The sequence below is a fragment of the Exophiala spinifera genome, assembly GCF_000836115.1.
Source record: "Exophiala spinifera strain CBS 89968 unplaced genomic scaffold supercont1.9, whole genome shotgun sequence".
Taxonomy (NCBI): domain Eukaryota; kingdom Fungi; phylum Ascomycota; class Eurotiomycetes; order Chaetothyriales; family Herpotrichiellaceae; genus Exophiala; species Exophiala spinifera.
This window is the reverse complement of record NW_015622521.1, coordinates 612,078-631,864: the sequence shown is the minus strand read 5'-3', so window position 1 is coordinate 631,864 and position 19,787 is coordinate 612,078. Positions and strand designations below refer to the sequence as shown.

Here is a 19,787-nt window from a genome sequence, read left to right as displayed (position 1 = left end):
TTGTTGTTGTTGTTGTTGTTGTTGTTGTTGTTGTTGTTGTTGTTGTTGTTGTTGTTGTTGTTGTTGTTGTTGTTGTTGTTGTTGTCGTCGTCGTCGTCGTCGTCGTCGTCGCCTCTTACCGCTATGGTGTCGGTACTACCGTACGGTACCAGTGTCAGTCTCGAGAACTTTGTATCACGATTCAAGGATTCCGACCGGGGTACTCGTACACAACCGAGGCGCTCGTGGGGGTTCAACGTTCAGATTTCCTTGCACCACCAAACAACCCCTGTGCACCTGCACCCTACCCTACCCTATCACCTGACCCTGACCTCGGTCAAATCTAAAAAAGACAAAAGGTCAGGTCCAGTGAACTGGAAAAGGTCGAGTCCGAGTCACGGGCAACACGGCAGCAAGAAAGAGTGTCGATTGTGTGTTGCGGACGGAAGACATTCCGATCCGTACCGCGTCGCCCGCATCGGCCGACTCCCCACGATCCCTACCTACTGTGGAGTGATTGATTTTCCGAGTCAAGTATGTACCTCTAGTGAGTAAGGTTACATGGTCCGTACAAAAGGTACATAGTACTTGCACGTCTCAATCTTTCTTGGGCCTTTTGATAAAGGTGTTACCGGCGATGAAGTGAGGTATTCTACTTCGTACGAGTTACCTAGAGTCGTATCCGAAACCGGACCCGGAGCCGATATCCCCTTGTCCGTAGGTATAGCTTGGACAGTATGTTACTCTACCTGTAGGTAGTCACGACGGTGGACAAAAGGGAAATCCACACCCACGCAATTCGTCAACGCTGGTTCCAGGACCCACGCCAAGCAAAAGACATATATGGTATAGCACAAATTCATCTTCTATCTACTACCTACCTGCATATGATATTGTAACCCCCATTACGGGGATGGAGAGGGCATGGGCGGCTTGTAGCACTGGATGGATCAGCTCTGGCCCTCGCTTGAGTGGAGGACTGTTCTCAAATGCCGAGGCTATGACATTGGCATCTCGACTGGCCAGATTCGTATACGGCCCCGTGTCTGAATGGAGCCTGATCCAAGCCAACCTCAGCAGTGCCGTTGATGTAAAAGCAACAGGCTCTGTTGCTGAGGAAGGCTCAAAAATGGACTCTGGGGAGCGCTCCCAGCGTGTTTGCCAACACCGCAGAGCTCGACCGGTCTCACCATATCCTCTGAGCTTTACGAGTGTTTGGAGCTCGCCAGTGTCTCCCGGCGAAGATACAGGTGTTGGAGAATTGCCAAGATCAACACATAGTTGGCCATAGGTGACAAGGCGATGTGAGATGGCGGTGACTCTCCGCGTTGAAACATGGTTTCGACGGCTTCTTTGAAGGGGACCTCTTTGAACGGGGAGGACTTGCTGACTTCCTCCCACTCTTCTGCGCTACTCGCATTCCACACCTTCACCGAGCAGGGAAGACAACACTCGATTTCGAAGTTGAGTATTAGCGGAGGTATGTGGTAGGCAACGGAGACCAGTTGCAATATGTCATCAACTTGGTTCGCTTTCGACTCTCCTGGAGGACCCAACGATGCCATTCAGACATGCCTGCGCAAGGAGAACTCGTTACCCTCAACCGGGAGAATCCATCGCCACGCACCATGGGGGCGGCCACGCTCTGTAAAGCAATGGCTTCCTTGACAAGCTCTGGTTGAGATCCCCAAGCACCGAGACACAGAAGAGCTATCAGCGCCTGCAAGGTCTGCACATCCGGATCCATGACCTTGTCACCAATGTCGGCCAGCTTGAGCTCGCTGGGTCTCTGAGTATTATTCAGGCCCAGAGACATGGAAAGGGGTATCTGTGGTTGGAGACTGGCTCTAGCTGCAAGCCTTGCCTGCTCCTGGATTTTGATTTGTTCGAATGCTATGGCTTTTGCTGCATGGAACATCATGGGACATCGGTGCGCCTCGAAACGAAACAGGACTCCTATCGCACACATGGAGAGTATCAGTTCTGGGGTAGCCTGGACAGGTGAAAATGTCAGGACGTGAAGATTGGGAAGGTGCTCATAGTAGCCCTTGATTGCACCCTCGAGAAACCTGAACATGGTGTGCCTGGAAGGCATGCTGAAACCTTTCGGCATGACCTGGTCAAACTTTTGGATGTTGGTAACGATTTGGCGATAATGATGCCCTGATATCTTCCACACGGGTCGGCAATTCGCATTGAGTTCGGCCTGTCCCGATCCCCGAGATGCTTGCTCTCGAGTCTCAAAATGAAGGGCAGGAAGAGGTGAGCCAAATCTCGAAAAGGATGTTTCTGGTTCGACCCGGCCAATTGGTCCCCTTGAGTCATGGTGTATGTGGGCATTGTCATTGAAGGCTTCCTGTGGAAGATCTGACGTGAAAGCAAGATCCTGCAACCCAAGGTCAGAGCATAATCTGGCGGGATCAGCCCGGTGAAGTCGTTGAGATCAAGGAAAGTATTGAAGCTGTCAACTGGCTGTATATGTCGGAGAAATCCAACGTGGGACTGACGTGTTCCGAATTTGTCTGTACAGTCTGCGCGACGACCGCAAGCTGCGCCTCGGTAGAGGGAAATGCCACCTCAGCAAGGTGATTGAGGTTGGGCACGAAGTCACCCAGGTGTGTCAGAGACTTGACAGAGAGCGGGTCTTGAACCTGGCTGGATTCCACCTGATGGGCAACTGCCAGAGTTGCAGTGACTTCTCAACCACCGGATGATGTCCTGTCGGCGTGGAAGTCACAGCAATGCCAATGACGGCTCGTATGGCGTCGCTTTGGGTCGATGTTGCCGGCGTTGGGGGGCTCATGGTGGCCGCAAGACCTGCCCTCGTGCTCTGCTTTTTCGTGTCGCCGCAACAAATCACTAGTGCCTCAATTGCGGCCAGTCAGAAATACATCAATACGTTCAGGAACTGTTGCTCTGGGGTATGCACTCAGTACCTCCGGCTGAAGGACCTGCCACAAGGTCATTTGAAAGGTGTTTCTTTAGTGTGAGTCCGTTCATGGCGCTGAACGCGTCCAAGGCGACGAAAGCGCCTGTTGCAGAACCTGCATGGCAGTGTCCTCTTCGCGCTTGAAGATGACTCCATGATGCCAGCGAGTCACCATGGGGGAGGAAGAATGACTCTCCACAGCGAACTAGTGTGGAGAGATGAAGGGGACTGGTATATGAGGGCGGCCAGATTTGGAGACGAAGACTCGCGAGTCCCCCAGTTGGGCATTACCGAGATCGATCATGATCCCACTAGCTGTCGCTGCATCTTGGAGTACAGAATACTCGAGACACCTTCACGCAGGGCTGCAGCCAAGAGGAAAGCTTATCCACGTAGTCCAGGATCGAACACTCCAGTACGAAATACCGGCCGAAGATATGCTTTAGCAAACGGACGACGGAGTTATCATTGGATTTACGCAGAAACGCCCTACTTGAGTCGGTCAACATGATGCCAACCTGGTGCACGTTCAGCACTACCAATCAAACAATTTCTGCCATCCCGGCATTTCGATGTCAAGGCGCATATTCGCTAGCTTGTCCACGGACTGAATGTCCCCTGAAGAAAGAACTTTTGCAGACACATCGTCTGCAACACTTCATATGTATACCAGAAATCGGGCGTTCCTTCTATGATCAACTCCTCTCTGTTTGTCCTTCTTGTGTGCTCTGGCAAAATCCACGGAGTTGTTGACCACCAGCAGGATATTGAAAGACTGTCCGAGCGTCAGTTGATAGGAGAGCGTGCTGCCAGGTATCCAGCGCTTACCTGGAATGCAATGTAGATTATCAGTGCAGTTCTGTAGGCTGGAGCATCCTTGGCCTGGAAAATGTTGCCTGCAATAATGACAGCACATAAGGCACGCTCTGCTTGACCGACTAGCCTAGAGTCAGAATTCGAACCTCCAATCTGGTTTGCAACAAGCTTACCAACATTATTGTGCGCGTAGGCCCACTTTGTGGGGATCTATGAGAATCAGCAGGTGTATGCCGAAGGTGGAAGCAGATCATTCGAGTGGTGACGAGGCTTTGTCATGGTCGAACACAGGATGTATCGCCATACAGGGTTACTTGCGTTACCAGTAATGCCCATCACGCCAATGAAAACACCGCCATATCTTGCGTGAGGATTTTCGCAGAATGCAGTACTGCTTTGCCATTAGCACGGGCATTTTGCGGGAGGTAAGATCACTTACATGCACACTCCAATCATGTACAGCGAGCTATTCAGAACCAGCATCAGCCCTCTTACCTTCAGCCTATCACATATCCAGGCGCAAAAGAGAATCCACTGTACCGGTCAGTCTGTCAGCCTTGTGCACAGTCATCTCCGTGGATAGCCAGCTTGCCATACCTGGGCTGCCACAGCGTATGGCGGAAACGTGAATAGTTGAGCTTTTGAGGTCGGGTAATGAAGACTCTTCTGTAAGATAACCGGCAGGAAATATGCAAAAGCATACAGAGCAGTGTTCTTTGTGAGAGGTCAGTCACAGTGCGAATGTTGACCAATATCAATGAACCCACATTGAACAAGCCATGGAATGAGAATTCCCAGACTTTCCAATCTTTCGCATTACACGAGCAACTTTTTGACGGTCAGTTTCTCGGGTACACTATCGCCCCTGTCGCGTTCGATTCACGCATGAATGGGTGTTGCTTCATCCGCCGTGAGGAAAGGGGGTAGAAAACCAAAGAGACCTCTCAAATTGGCTAGAACGGAAGTCAGACAAACCCTTTACATCTTCTTTGAGACCTCCTGAGCTTCTAACCTCTTTCTGGAAGATCAACCAGTGTAAAGTATGCAACCAGGCCACAGAAACAAGTGGCAGAAGCCTTGACCGACGGTGATGACACTAAGAGTTGTGAGTCTGCTGTGCGCCGTTCACTGTCCAATAGGCCATGTCCTCATAATCTTTACTTTATGATCAGCATGGTGTTCTCAGGAGAGTTATGTTCTGCTTACACAACAATCGTTGGAAGCCACACAAGGGCCCCGATCTTCCGCACGATGAAGGTAGCCGGTGCATCGATCAGGATATAGCCGACGAAGAACTTGAGAAGGTTAGATCTCTCCATTTTCCCGCCGGGCTAGTCTCGCTTGCGATGTTGGCTTAGATGGGCACGAATTAGCATGACATCGACCAGCGTGAGTGATCCTTACATTCGCCGGCTTGCCTCGATCGATGAAAGCCCACACATACAGGACGGCCAGAATTAGCACGAGGCGAGAGTCCAGCCGACGCACAATGCGCTTGATTCTTTTCACCTCCACGTCCAGCTGGCCGGCCAGTGCCTCTTGCTCATGCTGACGATCAACTGCGAGATCGTGAATTTTCGTTCTTCGTCTCGACGTGCTCTGCGTCGATGCCGCCCATGATGCCGAGCTTGCTTTCTATCCCAATGAGTTCTGGGTGAAGAATGGGCCAGAATAGATGCAGAGAAACTTCGACAGCTCCTTAGAGGACAAGATCAGCACTCGGTACTTATGCACGGCGCCGCTCGAGATCGTTCACCTTCTCGATTGCCTACCAGGCGAGTGCACTCCGCATTTGTGGTTTACCAGCGGCCTTCACAAATGAGCCCAGTTGGAGTCCGGGGAATGAGCCATCACAGAACACCGTGCCTGGAGGTGAGAGGGTCACTCCACGCCATGTGCCAGGGTTAGCTAGGTTTCCACCAAGCGCCCCCGTATCGTAAGGGACATCCTTCTCCAACACCGCCAGTGCATCTCCACGTCCACCAGCCGTGGACATTCCCGCAAGGTTGAAGCAGGTAAAGGGACTGTGAGCGGCACTTGTTCAACTCACTTTGCCAATCAAGTCCTATAGCCCAGACTGCGTGTTTCTCAAGTTGACAGCCATACGCCTCAAGAGTGCCGGGTCTTACTGTTACATGCACTGATCTCAGAATGCGAGTCACCGTCCAAAAAGCCGAGGATATAGCTACGAGCGCCTTGGCGAAATTGGGATATTCTCCAAAGGATACAGAAACTATATCTCACCATCTCATCGACAGTGAGCTTCGGGGCTATGGCATCGCAGGGCTGGCTCGAATACTCAGTATCGCCGACAGGCTCGCCGGGGAGCAGCCACGGTCGGCCATCGAGGTAACCACACAATCGCCAACGTCAGCTCAACTGGACGGCCATGACACCCTCGGATACCTGGTAGCTCACAAGGCGACGCAGCTCGCAATCGAAAAGGCCAAAGCCTCTGGGGTGTCGGCGGTAGGAGCCAATGGTACTTACTACACCGGCATGCTATCGTACTACGCTGAAATGGCCGCTGCCGAAGACCTAGTCACTGTCATCGCGTCCAATTGTACTCCATGGGTGGCGCCAGAAGGCACGTTCAAACCTCTCGTTGGCACAAACCCCTTCTGCATCGGCGTGCCCACAGATGGAGTGCCGATCATTTATGATATTGGGACGTCGAAAATCATCCACGCTCAAGCAATGCTGGCGAGGCGGAAAGGAGAACAGCTCCCTACAGACACGGCTTATGATGAGGACGGCGAGATGACGACCGACCCGGACAAGGCTTTGAAGGGCGCATTGAAAGTCTGGGGTGGAGCGAAGGGCAGTGGGCTAGCCATTGCTGTCCAACTCCTGGGAATACTAGCGGGCTCCCCGGCCTTACCTCCTGACTTGCAGGATTTTGGCTATTTTATCATGGTCATCGACCCCGCGAGATTCAGGCCGATGGGGGATTTCAAGAGGGAAGTGGGCAAGCTTATCGAGGCGTTCCATTCTGCTCCATCGATTTCGGGAGCCGCGCTGAGGATGCCTTTCGAGCGGTCGAACCGGCGAAGAGCCGAGGTCAAAGCAGGTGGCGTTTTGGAGGTTGACGATGTGGTTGTAGAGCGATTGGAAAAGTTGATTCAAGGCGAGTAAAAGGCTTTTGACCAGTCGTAAGCACTGGGCACGTTATTCTGCAGACCACAAACTCACCATGGAGCCACCAGCGAGACACCAGCTCCTCGGATGCCGAGTGGCAGGCTTGAGCACCAGGGCACTGGTGTAAACTGTCCTAAAACCGAGTGAGAGAGGGCGAGGTTGGTGCCGGTAAATACGTCGCCACAGGTTTCTTTTCAGGTAGTCCTTACAATAAGACAAAGCGCCCTGCAAATTTTGATGCTGCCCTTTTTCCCAACGAAGCCTCGTGTGTAATTAACGCTTCCAATGAGTCTGGCTCTCAGGGTTAAGTAACTATTTGGAGTACGAAACGCCAGTCTAACTAGTAGGGAGTCTTCGTCCCACTTTGGCTTCCTACTTACCGTAAGTACTCCAAATGTGGTGGGCGGGCTAGCTACTCTTAAATCTTTCGTTGCCCTGTGAGGCCCCGATCAGCCTGTCCATGGCAACCAAACTCGCTCTCCGGGATGACAGGATGTCCTTGCCAACGGTTACATCTCGATGGGTCGTCAGACCAACCAAGGACGATGGGTTCGACGGCCTCCAATATCAGGATTCAGTACCAATACCTCCACTTGGAAGCCGTGACTGTCTTGTTCGTTCCGAAGCCGCATCGTTGAACTACCGCGACGTCGCTATCCTGCAGGGTAATTACCCTTGGGCCGTGAAGAAGACGTCGTGCCGGTGTCAGATGACGCTGGGGTAGTCATCACCACAGGTCAGTAGGTTAGCGAATTTCAAGTAGGCGACAAGGTGTGCCCCTTATTTCATCAAGACTGGCAAGAAAGACTCTTGACTTCAGAGAAAAGAGTGACAACGCTCGGCACGTATCTCGACGGCGTCCTGCGTCAATATATAGTCTTCCCAGAAAAGGGACTTGTACTGATTCTCAGGCACCTCACGACGTTCGAAGCGATAACACTTTCATGTGCTGCTGTCACCGCATGGCACCCCCTGTATAGTCTTCCTGAATGAGCACTGTAGACGGAATAAGCTATATTAATATAGAGTACTGACGAAGTCAGTCTTTTTGCACTATAATTTACACTTGAGGTAGAAGCCACGATTATCACGACAATATCTTCGCCTATAAAGAAAACGAAACTGTAGGCGATAAGAGTAAATCATGTTATCAACTATAAAGACGATTCATATTAAGATGAGATGGTAAAAAGACTATTCTCTCGTGGCCACAATATACACTATATCATCGAAGTCGAGGGAAGTTCGTCGATGGAGCAGTCACTGAAAGCTATCCGTATCGAAGGGCTCATCTTATCAATAAGGTTTCTGGGTAGTAAGGGCATAGCCTCATCGTGTAATTCCGGAGACTGTTTAGCAACTTTATCAATCGTTCGAGGTGTTAATGTCGGTTCAAAAGAGCAGTTCCTCGCCATGAACAACTTCATGGCCGCTCACGATATCCGACCGGTTATCGATGACCAGGTGTTTTCCCTGGAGGAGGCCAGGAGTGCATATGAATTCTTATGGAATCAGAAACAGTGGGGAAAGGTGGTACTTTGGATACGGTGAAGCCTGCCACATGTGTAGAGGGCATTTGGGCGAGTGCAATGCTGCTACTCTATCCTTGCATTACTCTATCCTTGTATTCCCAAGATCTCGCCCTTCATTCTCCGAGAAGAGCCTGTAAATACTTCTGCATTCTTTGTCTGCACATCTCGGGTGTTTGACTGCTCTGGCGTAGACGTCGGTCACGATAGGGCCCATGACATGCTTTGCACCGACGTCGTCCATCAATTGCACCGTCATGTCCATGACGCCCTTGGCCAGCTCCGTCTTGAAGCCTCCTTCAAAGTCTCGCGATGAAGGAGAATCGGGTTGCACTCCCTTGACCGGGTTCATGTGTAGTGAGTTCCAGCACATCCCACTCGACACATTGATGACGTCTGTCCCGGTTCAGCGACGGAAACATGGCGACCCCTTGTATCAAAGGACTCACCGGTCAGGACCTTTGGGTCCAGGCCATATTTGATACCCGTATTCATCCCTAAAGTCGTGTTAGTCGCCCAGAGGCCCGCGGTGGTGCTTTGAGGACACACCTTCACACAGAGCAATGTAAGACACATTGGCAATATAATTGTTGATCTGCTTCGTGGCCAGTCCGGCTCCAGCAGGACCACAGAAGATGACGTTCTCTGCTTTCCCCATGGTTGCGAGCACAGGCTTTGCCCTGTCCAGAAGCTCCTGGGTTCCACCGACCATGAACGTCAGGTTTCCTTGGTCGGCGGCCGGGATGCCTCCAGACACAGGGCAGTCGATGAAGTCCCCAACCCCGGCCCTTTTGACTGCTTCAAGAACTTCGTTTGACGTCCGGACCTCGATGGTTGATGTCTCCAGAAAGAACTTGCGAGTGCCGGAGTGTGGAGAGACCGACAAGAGCCCGGTGGATGGATCGGTAAACACCTGCCGCACGGCATCACCGTGCGGCAGACTTGTGATGATGATGTCCTGGTAGATGCACAGTCAGCATCTCGTGGTCCCGCATCATCAACACGACGTACACATTGCTCTGCTATATCTTTGGGACATTCTACAGCCTCGACCAAACCGTCGACGGAAGACACGAATTGCTGCCCCCTGGTGATGTTCAACTCACACACTAGCAGTTTGCTGTGCTTGGGCATGCATGCTCTGAGATTTTTGGCCATGCCGAAACCCATGTTCCCCAGACCAATGAATCCGTAGACGGCATGCGGTATAGCCGTAGCGGTCGTACCATTCTGGACTGTGTCAGGCATTTCTACGACCGTCGATACAAGATAGCGAGCAACGCTTTTGTTGGCAGTGTTCTGTGTTGTCTTCCTTGAGGTAAATGCCATTCAAGAGCCTTGCATGAGCCTGACTACAACGGCCTCAGCAGTAGACGGGTTTCTGTCGCGTGGAGAACCTTCTCCAAGCTCTACTTTGACTTTCGTGGAGACAGGCAGTAGATCGACGGTACGCCTGTTGGAGACCCTCCATAAACCGAGGATCGACCCCTCCATCCATACATCTACTACGGAAAGAAACGATGCTTGTTACCAGTTGCCCAGTCCAGATCATGAGCAACGACCCATTCTACTTCGTCACCATTAACTCCAGGAAACCGTCTGTTGGCAGCGTAGAGATTTCGCGCCAAACATGCCGAGTCTGCTGAGGCCCTGGCCATCTGTGGTTTGGTAGACGTGGGAACTGGGTGGAGTTCATACGTTCGCTCGGGTGGAAGTGGATCAATCTCCATCATCTCTTTCGAATAATGAGGAGCACCATGTTCAAGAATGTACGAGGTCCCGGAGCCAACCATGAATCTGGTCTTGACCGCTGAAAGCTAGAGCTTGCGCCAGTTGGACTTTGATGGAGATGGCGAGGGTTCTGTTGCCAGTCCATCCTTCCTGAATGCGTCAAAGGTGCCAACCTTCGGTGTGGGGGCGTTGAACTGATCAATGATGGCCCGTTGCGTGAGTCATGTATCTTGGTTCCAGGAGGTGTAATTTTGTCGTCCTCGGAGATTTCACTAGCGAAGCCACGTGCTGCTTGCGTGAAGCGCCTGTAACTGATATGAAACATTCCGATCGCAGACCGACCATAAGTGTTGACACTTCAACCACCAGAAGACGGCCACGGCGAAAGCGAGGAGGGGTACGAGCCCCCCAAAACATGTGCCAAGCGCCCAATACTTTGCAACATTGAAGTGCTCTCTGTAAAACGCTGCGTTCTCGAAATCGACATAGCCGCCCAACAGCGGATAGTTGAACAGAGATGCCTTGCACCAGCAGTTGTTCATTCCGCCCGTAAGTTGGAACCCGATGATAGCGATAAGGACTAAGGTGGTGATGGCATTGAAGAAGTGCGATATAATCCGAATGAGCGTCGTCGGTGTAGAAAAGAGGATGTTGAGACACCAGCTTACCGAGCTAAGCAATGCAAGCATAGCGTCACTAAAGGAGCGGCAGCCCAGTCCGACCGTTGGCGTCGTGAATGCAACCATGAAAGCCATCATGATCTCTAGCCAAACTATGGAGGCAGAGATAACAGTGATGACCCACCAAGACACCGGCCTGCGGTATATACGGACGTCAACACGTTCTGCCACGATGTCGAATGAGCGGATCGACGCGTCGAACTGGCTTTGGTACTTCTCAGTCTCTTCGATTACAGCGGAGGTCAAGCCAGCATATTGCATACGTCGGCCCTGCCCAATGAAATCGCCGATTGCGAAACGCTCTCTCCCTGCATTGGGCAAGTTCCACCAAGCAATGGCTGCAGGACTTTGCCCTTGGTTCAGGGCCCATTCCCTAATCGCATGCACATTGTGAAGCCACCGACTCAGCAGCTCTGCAGAGCGGTCCGCGGAGATAGGATTCCGATCCACAATTGTGAAGATGACAAGAATAGGAAGCCAACATAGCAACAGGCCAAGGGCAAGTGAGTGAGCCGTCGAATTGTCTCCCAACTCTGCAAACGCAAGCACCACCGAGAATATAAAAGCTACAAGGTCGCGAGACTGGCGAGGGTCGGGATGACGCCTCTTCTCCGAAGTATCCGGAGTTGATATGCCATCATCGACAGAAGTTGCCGCAACAGTATAACGTCTTGATTGTCGTCGTTGGACAGGGGTCGGAAGAGGCCATACACAAGCACACGCAGCATTTCTTCTTGAACCGCCTTATCTCGCGGCAATTCGAATTGGCTCAAGCAGCTCAGTGTGTAGTATGTGTCACTGGCCGTCGACTGCATCTCACGGCTCACATCTTTGACCCGGCGATGACATTCTCTGATCTGACGGAAGTTGAAGATCGTCGCCGTGAGCGCTGTCTGCGGGGATCCGAGCCAGTTCGACACAGCCTCGAGTGTTCTTCGAACCTTCCGGCGATGGAGGGAATCCCATGGAAGGCTGAACAGGATAGCAAGTGGAAAGATCCAGGTTGCGGCAATGTTTAGCGCCTTCGAAGTGTCGTTTAAGGCTATTTTACCGCCACCGCAGATCTTAACGCAGCCTGTAGGAGATTTAATATGTCTACAGACTATTGACCATTCGAAAGGCTTACCTTGGTATGTAATCGCAAGAAAATCAGCTCGTGAGTTGGCATCGAGGCCTGTAATTGGACCATGCCAGAGGTAGTCATGGATCGTTTCGTTGGTGATGCTGCCGATCGCTCGGTCGCCGTAAATGATGCCCAGAACTGCCTCTTTGCAGATACTGAAGTCGTAGGGCATCTTTCCTTGCAAGATGTGCCAGAATACTATGTTGGTAGTGTGAGTCAAGTCGCCAATTGGGAGGTACTGTGGGCAAGACGACAATCCACGTAAAAGGCGTCCGAGGAACAAATTAAGCCAGTCGCTCCACGTCCGCAACGGACCGTTTCAAAAAGGAGCTCAGACTGGCCTGTCGAGAACTTCTGCTGATATTTATTGCATGCTGGATTGGGAGGCCAATCTATAGCTGCACTGTGATACGAAGCCGTCTCGCGTCTCATAGTTCCAGCAACCTTGCCCCGGACGACGCTCTGCCACCACCGCCAAGACAGGTACACGTACAAAATACGAGGCTGCTAGGCAGCAGGGCGGCAATTACCTGGAACTGAAGTGACAACATGGTTGCCTTGCGGCCCTGGGTATGGGAGGCATGGTCCGTCAATCTCTTTTGCCTCTCATCGCCTGTAGACATGCGCAATGAGCGTTCAACCTAGGCTGGCGAGAGATGCCCTAAGCTTCCGAGGTTTGAATATCAGAATAACAGTCCTGTAAGCCAGTCTGGACAACTGTTATATTTGCCTATGTGTTCGCTACGGGCTATGCAAGGAATCCCGGCCGCCATGTCCTGCACTGCGCGCGGCAGCGACCATTTGATATGGCGCTAAGCCTAACTGGGAGAAGTGCTTCACGTACATAAACGGGGGACTGACGTCTCACCTAGCCGTGCTAAGCATTCCCTTCTTTTCTCGGCAGGAATAAAAGTTGGCCAGGTCATTGGCGTGGCTTCTTTCCACCTGGCACATCACCAGGCAACGGCGCTTCTATGGGCCCTGGAACGGCTGTGCACCGTGAACGATTTGTTGACGGCAGCCTCGCGACCGGCGCCACCCTGCTTGGGATCCGGGCTGTGCACATGAAACCGGGAAACGGGACCGAATGAAAGATTGATGAGTCGACAGACAATGACCCCTATTAGAAGGCAACAGTCGCACATTGAGCTCGGGGACAGATGTTGCTCATAGTGACACGCCAACGACAAAGATGCAGAAGTACCAATTCCACGATAGCACTCCGTACTCAACCTCTTTTATGCGTGACCTGCACGCGTTTATAGCCACTCAAAGTCCTCCTTCTCACCTCTGAACCGTCCAATCACCTGCAAAGCTCTCTACCGCCATAATTTCCACGCGTTCAACTGTCGTATTCTCCTCCCACCCCCCCCCCCCCCCCCCCCGGAATCTGGAAATCATATTGTCGAGGCCACTGCGCACACACAAATGACCCTCCCTTACCGAATACCCGCCGGGTACCTGCATTGAAGTCCGCGAACCCAGACGGAGTCAGGCTCGGAATGCTTGTCTTGTTCAATGCCTCATTTGTGTACCCCCAAGTGACGCGTCGGACACCCGACAAGCCCTGGATCCGAATTTTGACGTGGAAGGAGCCGTCTTCTTGATAGATCATATTCGCAGCAGCCGTAATGCGGCGTAATGGCCAGGCCGCCGGTGCATATGTTCATTTCCACGTTCGCAATCAAATTAGCATGATGGCCTGCATTTTCGTGTAGTCGGCTTCGGCATCAGGAAACGCTTCACCTTCCATCAGGCCGTGCACATAGACATCTCCAACCAGCTGTCCCACAAGGGTCACGTTCTTCCGTTTCATCATGCCATCATAACCTCTCGCCAGCATCTCCTTTAGGAACCACCCCTGCGCCGCTTCTCTTGCACCAGACGCACCGAGCGACATCACGCTCCCCATCAATTCGTCCAGTGACCTTGTACCTGTCAACTTCATGTCCTTGGTTGATCTCTCCTCGGTCACGGATCTCACCACAAACGGCGTTGGAAAGCCGTGTAGGAGAACCACATGGTCGCCGATCTCTGTCTTCTCAGGCGTCAGACACATATATCCAGTATCTGTGACAGCGAATCGACGACCCCTTGGCGCCGTCGTCAACTGCATGATACATGTATCCACTGATGTCATCTTCTGATCACGGTCTATATTGCCAAGCTCCGCATCTGGGTTCTCTGTCGTCGCCATCTGTAAGAGTGCCTCAATAGCCAGAGCACATTCTGCCTTTGGGTCTTGGATATCGGAAAAGTTTGGTAATTGAGGGTGGGGAGGGTAAAGATCGTCGACGAGAAGTGTGCGATAGAAAGCCTCCTCGACGTCGTCGTACACTGTTTGCAGCACGTTCGCCTGTACGACGGTGGCCAGACACTCCCGGGTCTTTCTGTACCAATGCAGAAACTCGCCAACGTAAGAAAAGTCAGCAGGGTACATCTGTCCCTCGGCCACAAAAGGACAGGCCTTCCCCGTCCAGCTAATTCTGTGCGAGGCAAATCCTAGAACCAGGAGCTCTTTGGGATAGTCTTGGTCCGATAGCCAGGTGAGTGGACATAGTGATGCACGACCACCGGCCCTAAATTCTTTCGCTTGTCTCAGCAGTACCAGCGGCCTCTCATTGTATTTCCTGGAGTCTGTTGTCCAATTTGGTACCCAAGAGGGATTGTTGTCGTTTTCGGGTCGCCGTTGGAGGCCGGAATGAGCAAGCAAAAGATGGACCCAGTTCCTATGGATCAGATACAAAGCCGTCTTGTGAAATATCTGATCAGCGCTGAGTTCATAGTCCGCCAGAGAAGCCAATTCTTGATCCATGTTTCCGACCATTCCCAAAATGGCGATGACTTTATCACGAGGGTCTGAAACCTGGAAATCACGAGTATGCCGCAGGATTTCCATGAGGGAGGTCTGGTCGGCCCTGATGGCGACTTTGCAAACATCCAGAAGTCGGGCGAGTGAGATTTCGGAGTATCGTGATACGGTATCCCCGCCGTAGTCGGCTGATCTGGAGAGTCCGCTCCAAACCCAGAAGTAGGCCGAATTCGCCAAGACCTCCCACTTGATACCGAGTCGTCCGAAATGCACTTCGGCTTGTTTGCTCAGAGCTACTTCCTGCAAGATCCATGTACGTCGATACCATGGGAAGGAGAGCAGTTGCACGAAGTTGCGGTAGCTTTGGTGTCCTGCTGGAGGCAACCGGTACCTTTGGACGAGAACTTCTAGCGGGAGAACCGGTTTGTGCTGTTCTTGCGGATAGAGCTTTTGCTGGTGGAGGTTGACGTTGCTCAACTTCATCATCAGGTCAAATCCTTGATAATCAGCGTTGTCGAAGTCTCCCAAATAGATGAAAACTTGGAGAGCACGGCTGTATATTGCTCTCATCAGCGGGATTTGTTCCTTCAGCTCTTGCTTGTCGACTTGGTTAATCGAGACTGCATCCACCCAAACAGGTCTTGAAACGTGCCCGCTGCTGCGATACGCCTTGATTGCCGAGTTGAGGGATGGATAGATGAGGTGAGCTTGGCCATTGCAAATGATAAGCTCGCTTGCGTTGTGGACACCGCAACAGTACGAAATCGCTTCGAACGCCTCTTCGGATGAGAGGGATGTGGTAAACATCTCGCATTCGACAACGTCGGCTCGAAAGACGCCAGGCTTGATCTTCAGGAGTCGGATCTCGCCAGACTTGCTATCGATTGGCTCATACTTAAGACCTAGGAACTGTTGAGAGTCTGCCCAGGACCTGTCGCGTAGCTGAGTATCAGGATCGATGATCCTAGGTCGAGGCGGCGTGGAAATATGAACTCTGTTTCTGTCAGATACTAGTGGCTGGAGCAAGACTGGATCTCCAGAACAGCTGCTGTCACACTGCTCATGTTCATCACACGTCGTGATGGAGAACAAGGTGGCCAGGTATGCGGACACTGTGTCGTTCTGCTGTCCCACGGCATCTTCTTCGTCACCGGCCATCGGGTGACTATTTTCAGACATGATCGCAGTTGCGGAAGGTTACCTAACCATGCACTCACCAAAAACCTGTCTAGAAACAGAGCGAGTCATGTCACTTACCATGCAGCTGGGTAATCACCATGAATTCACCTTGCCTACCGCCAAGGTTCGGCCCCGCGTCCAAGTTTTGGCAGCCTAACACGATAGAGCAAGAATAATGCGACCCGTGAGGCGCCTTGCCCAGCCTTGGATACGAAGACATCCAGTTGGGCCGATCGGAACCGACGATCATCACCACGATCACTGGTTGAGACTCCTGTCACCAAGCAATTTTCAGTTGCCTATGTGTGAGGGTTGTTCGACCCGGTCGCAATGAGGCCTTTGGGACGAGGTTGAAGCGGACAATTGCTGTTCAGTGTCTTGCCCGCGTGAGTCTGCCCAAGCCCCCGAATGGCATGAAGGCATGCACGATGGCAGCATGGGTATCAATTCCATCCGCTGCTTGATCGAATGCGTGTCCGCTTAATGTTACCTCGCAAAGTATTGTGCGGTACAGCACCCATGGAGGGACTTTGAAGCGCTGTCTGCGCTCGGCACGCGACCATGCCCGAAACAGCCGGACCGCCCTAAATTGCAGGCCGACTTCTCGGCAACAACTTTCTACGAGTAGATAAAAGATCCCGGCCTCGGCCGATGGCCTTATCACTGATGAAGTCGATGCTGTTGCTGATAGCTATACATCTGCGTTTACCTTGGTCTCTTTTTTTCCTCCGCACACTGTACATGCCGTCGTCCCATAAGGAGGCGGGTAGGGCGATAGGTAGGTAGATAGGCCGGTACTCGGACGATACAGAGTGAACCACATACTGTACTGTATCTATAGCCCGATACGCACCCTCGTGATAAGGGAAATGGGGCTGGTATGTTTGGTTTGGCCATGCTCCGACTGGTCGATTTAAAGCTCCGGGGTATATACAGTATACCGACCTGAGGTACCTACCTAGGCACTTCAGTTGTAGAAAGACGAGTCTATTCTTGCTGGAACCTGTTGGGTCCTGTCACGACCTTACCAGATACGCTCTGTAATCTATCTGTATATAATACACTCAATGGGCCCCCCTCCTGTTCTTAGGAAAGGTCTTGTCGATCGCGTGAATGAAAGGCGTCACACCTCAACCATGACCCTCACCAACAAGTTCCAAGAGCGTGTGAGACGCAATGTTCAAGACTTCAAGCACGCCTTCACCAGCCGGGAAGCATTCGTCAAGTACGTCGAGACGAAACCCAGTGCCGCTGCAAACGGCACGACCACGGAAACGGTTCGCAACCAATGGACCAACGAGGACCTGGACATCAGCCCTCCCGGTCATCGGACGTGGGGATGGTACGACTATGCAGCTTTTTGGTTCAATTACGGATTCTCGCCTGGGATGTGGTACTTGGGAGCCGCACTCCTCGCCAACGGACTGACGCCGGGGCAAGCACTGGGATGCCTCTTCCTCGGCTTCGTTTTCGGTTCAGTCGGGATCGTCATTCACTCCCGCGCAGCTGCGACGTACCATTTCGGGTTCCCCGTTGAAAGTCGACTCGTCTGGGGTCTCTGGGGATCGTATTTCCCCGTCATCATCCGAGCACTGTGCGCCTTGATATGGGGTGGCGTCACCATCGCAACGGGCGGTTACTTTACCTCCGTCCTGCTGAGATGCATATTTGGGAATGGATACTGGAACATGCCAAGTCATATCCCGGAAAGTTCGCATATAACGGTGCAACAGCTCATTGGTATGTTTGTTCAAGACCCAAATAAGCCCATCCCGAGGCTAATTGTCGCAGGAATCATTGTGTATTGGTTCATGACATGCTGGACACTCAATGTGCCTCTCCCCAAGCTTCGTCGGGCATACGAGATTCAAATGCTGGTCACACCTCCGGTCATAATTGGTAAGAACTCACCATCCACCCTCCTCAAAGCTTTCATCCCCGTGGCTGCTTTGTTTTGGCGTAGGGATCACTCACTCATCACATTGCAGGGCTTTTCATATACTGTATGTTGACCGGCCGAGGACATGCACATCAGGCATTGTACGATGTTGCGCCCAAACATGGAGCGGCACTATCTTGGGCATTGGTAAGCTGGGGCAACCAAAGTGGAAAAAGGAAAGATGCAAACAGCTGACCGCGAGTAATAGCTGGCAGCTGTGAACTCGGGCTTGGCCAAGACAACAACACTCATGGTCAACCAACCGGACATTGCACGTTATGCACGAAACAGAGTTGCTCCGGTGTGGTCGCAGCTCATCATGTTTCCCGCTGCAAGCACAGCGTGCGCCGCCATGGGCATATACGCCACCCAGAGCATCTTCAATGCATGGGGAAACATAGATTGGAACCCGTGAGCTGATGAAGATTTCGTTTGGATCTCGCTGCACAATACTGACAAGGGTACGTCCCCTGGAATAGTTGGGATTTGAACCATGACATGCTCGACCACGACTTTAGTCATGGTCGCCGGGCCGGCCTGGCCATCATCAATCTCGTGTTCATTTTTGGGAACACGCTGATCGAACTGGGAGCCAACGTCATTCCGTTCGGAGCGGACTTCATGTCCCTGTTCCCGCGCTGGCTCAACATCAAACGTGGCATGTGGATGTGCTATATCCTCGGCGTGTGCATCTGTCCATGGCAGATCCTTGCCACGGCCACGGGGTTCCTCAAGTTCTTGAACGGCTACAGCATCTTCTTGGGGTCGTTTCTCGGCATGGCTTTGACGGATTACCTGGTGGTCCGCAAAGGCAATGTCTTTGTCGGGGACCTGTACCAACCACGTGGGAGATATTGGTATTTACACGGCGTCTCGTGGAGGGCATTCGCAACGTGGATCATTTCGATCAGTTTCATGGTAAGTTCAACGTGGCCGAGGCCAACAAAAATCGTAATAGCTGCGATTTCAGTCAAACCTTTTGCTGACTCCTTTTTTTGGAATGGCCCGACAGCTTCCAGGATTTGCACAGACGTTTGGTGCCCATATCGGCGCCAGTGGAAACGGCTGGACTCATCTGTACGCCTTTAGCTGGTTCTACACCTGCACAATCAGCAGCGTGGTATATTTTGCACTGTCATTCGTGGGCAATTTCGCTCAGGAGGAGAGAGCCATGCCGTTTGAGAGTCTGGCACGGACCAACGACGGTGTCGAGGAGTTACAGGCGGTCGAGGTGGTGTCCGAAGTTCATCTGCCGGTTGAGCAGAAGGTTTAGACAGCAGGGCACTTGGTAGTGTACTCACCACTTCGCGGTATACAAGTAGCACGTGGTCAAAGGAGAGCAATCAGCCAGACGTTGTTGATACGATTGCCTTACAAGTGCCTTGATGTCCCTCCAACCTTGGGGCGCGGAGAGCATACCTCACACCTGTTTGTATCTCATTAGCTTCCAAGGTTATCGACCGAAGAGTCGACGACAAGCGAGTGAATGAGCAGAGTGTTCAAAAGTCTACACTTCGACACCAAAACCGAAGCGAGATGAGAACGAGGTCAAGTGATGCATTTCACTAGTCTCGGTTAGGCAAGGGCTGTGTACGCAGTCTTGACGCGTGTCGCGTTATTTTCGCGATTTTGGGCGCCGTCGACGCGCACAGTACGAGAGAGTAATAAGGCAGTCCGTAATCTTGAATCGCCAATGCACACCCTGGCTCATCTGACGAGGCGACTGTGAGCAAGCACCAAGCTGCGCACAGGCATACCCCCCGGTCGACGACCAGGCTACAAGTCTACAACTAACCACTTGAGGTGTACCTAGTCACTCCCGTTCTGCCTACTCACTTATCATCAGATCGCGGGAAGACGCAAGCTGCTCGTGCGTGGCATGCTGCACGTTTCATAGGTTCTGACCAGGTTGGGGACAGAGTAGTTCAATCT

General features: G+C 52.2%; 6 protein-coding genes across 6 annotated transcripts; 2 read left to right on the top strand and 4 right to left on the bottom strand.

The window, feature by feature from the left end:
* Positions 1–1,450: 1,450 nt before the first annotated feature.
* Positions 1,451–5,720, bottom strand: PV08_11253 (uncharacterized protein; the record flags this gene model as incomplete). Its single annotated transcript, XM_016385563.1, has 10 exons — positions 1,451–2,365; positions 3,579–3,683; positions 3,737–3,922; positions 4,031–4,115; positions 4,164–4,258; positions 4,322–4,438; positions 4,492–4,552; positions 4,931–5,019; positions 5,129–5,283; positions 5,528–5,720. The coding sequence occupies 10 exons, from the start codon at positions 5,718–5,720 to the stop codon at positions 1,451–1,453; spliced, it is 2,001 nt and encodes a 666-aa protein (XP_016230507.1).
* Positions 5,721–5,875: 155 nt separating this feature from the next.
* On the top strand, positions 5,876–6,859 carry PV08_11252 (uncharacterized protein; the record flags this gene model as incomplete). The annotated part of the gene is made up of 1 exon (XM_016385562.1): positions 5,876–6,859. One exon carries the CDS (start codon positions 5,876–5,878, stop codon positions 6,857–6,859), a length of 984 nt encoding a protein of 327 aa, XP_016230506.1.
* A 1,614-nt stretch (positions 6,860–8,473) lies between these two features.
* On the bottom strand, positions 8,474–9,639 carry PV08_11251 (uncharacterized protein; the record flags this gene model as incomplete). Its single annotated transcript, XM_016385561.1, has 4 exons — positions 8,474–8,787; positions 8,841–8,888; positions 8,941–9,349; positions 9,403–9,639. The coding sequence occupies 4 exons, from the start codon at positions 9,637–9,639 to the stop codon at positions 8,474–8,476; spliced, it is 1,008 nt and encodes a 335-aa protein (XP_016230505.1).
* Positions 9,640–10,120: 481 nt separating this feature from the next.
* On the bottom strand, positions 10,121–12,097 carry PV08_11250 (uncharacterized protein; the record flags this gene model as incomplete). The annotated part of the gene is made up of 4 exons (XM_016385560.1): positions 10,121–10,427; positions 10,465–11,472; positions 11,514–11,877; positions 11,929–12,097. The coding sequence occupies 4 exons, from the start codon at positions 12,095–12,097 to the stop codon at positions 10,121–10,123; spliced, it is 1,848 nt and encodes a 615-aa protein (XP_016230504.1).
* Positions 12,098–13,609: 1,512 nt separating this feature from the next.
* On the bottom strand, positions 13,610–15,916 carry PV08_11249 (uncharacterized protein; the record flags this gene model as incomplete). The annotated part of the gene is made up of 1 exon (XM_016385559.1): positions 13,610–15,916. The coding sequence occupies one exon, from the start codon at positions 15,914–15,916 to the stop codon at positions 13,610–13,612; it is 2,307 nt and encodes a 768-aa protein (XP_016230503.1).
* A 1,136-nt stretch (positions 15,917–17,052) lies between these two features.
* Positions 17,053–19,128, top strand: PV08_11248 (uncharacterized protein; the record flags this gene model as incomplete). Its single annotated transcript, XM_016385558.1, has 6 exons — positions 17,053–17,656; positions 17,708–17,815; positions 17,905–18,002; positions 18,064–18,266; positions 18,335–18,773; positions 18,868–19,128. 6 exons carry the CDS (start codon positions 17,053–17,055, stop codon positions 19,126–19,128), a joined length of 1,713 nt encoding a protein of 570 aa, XP_016230502.1.
* Positions 19,129–19,787: the final 659 nt, after the last annotated feature.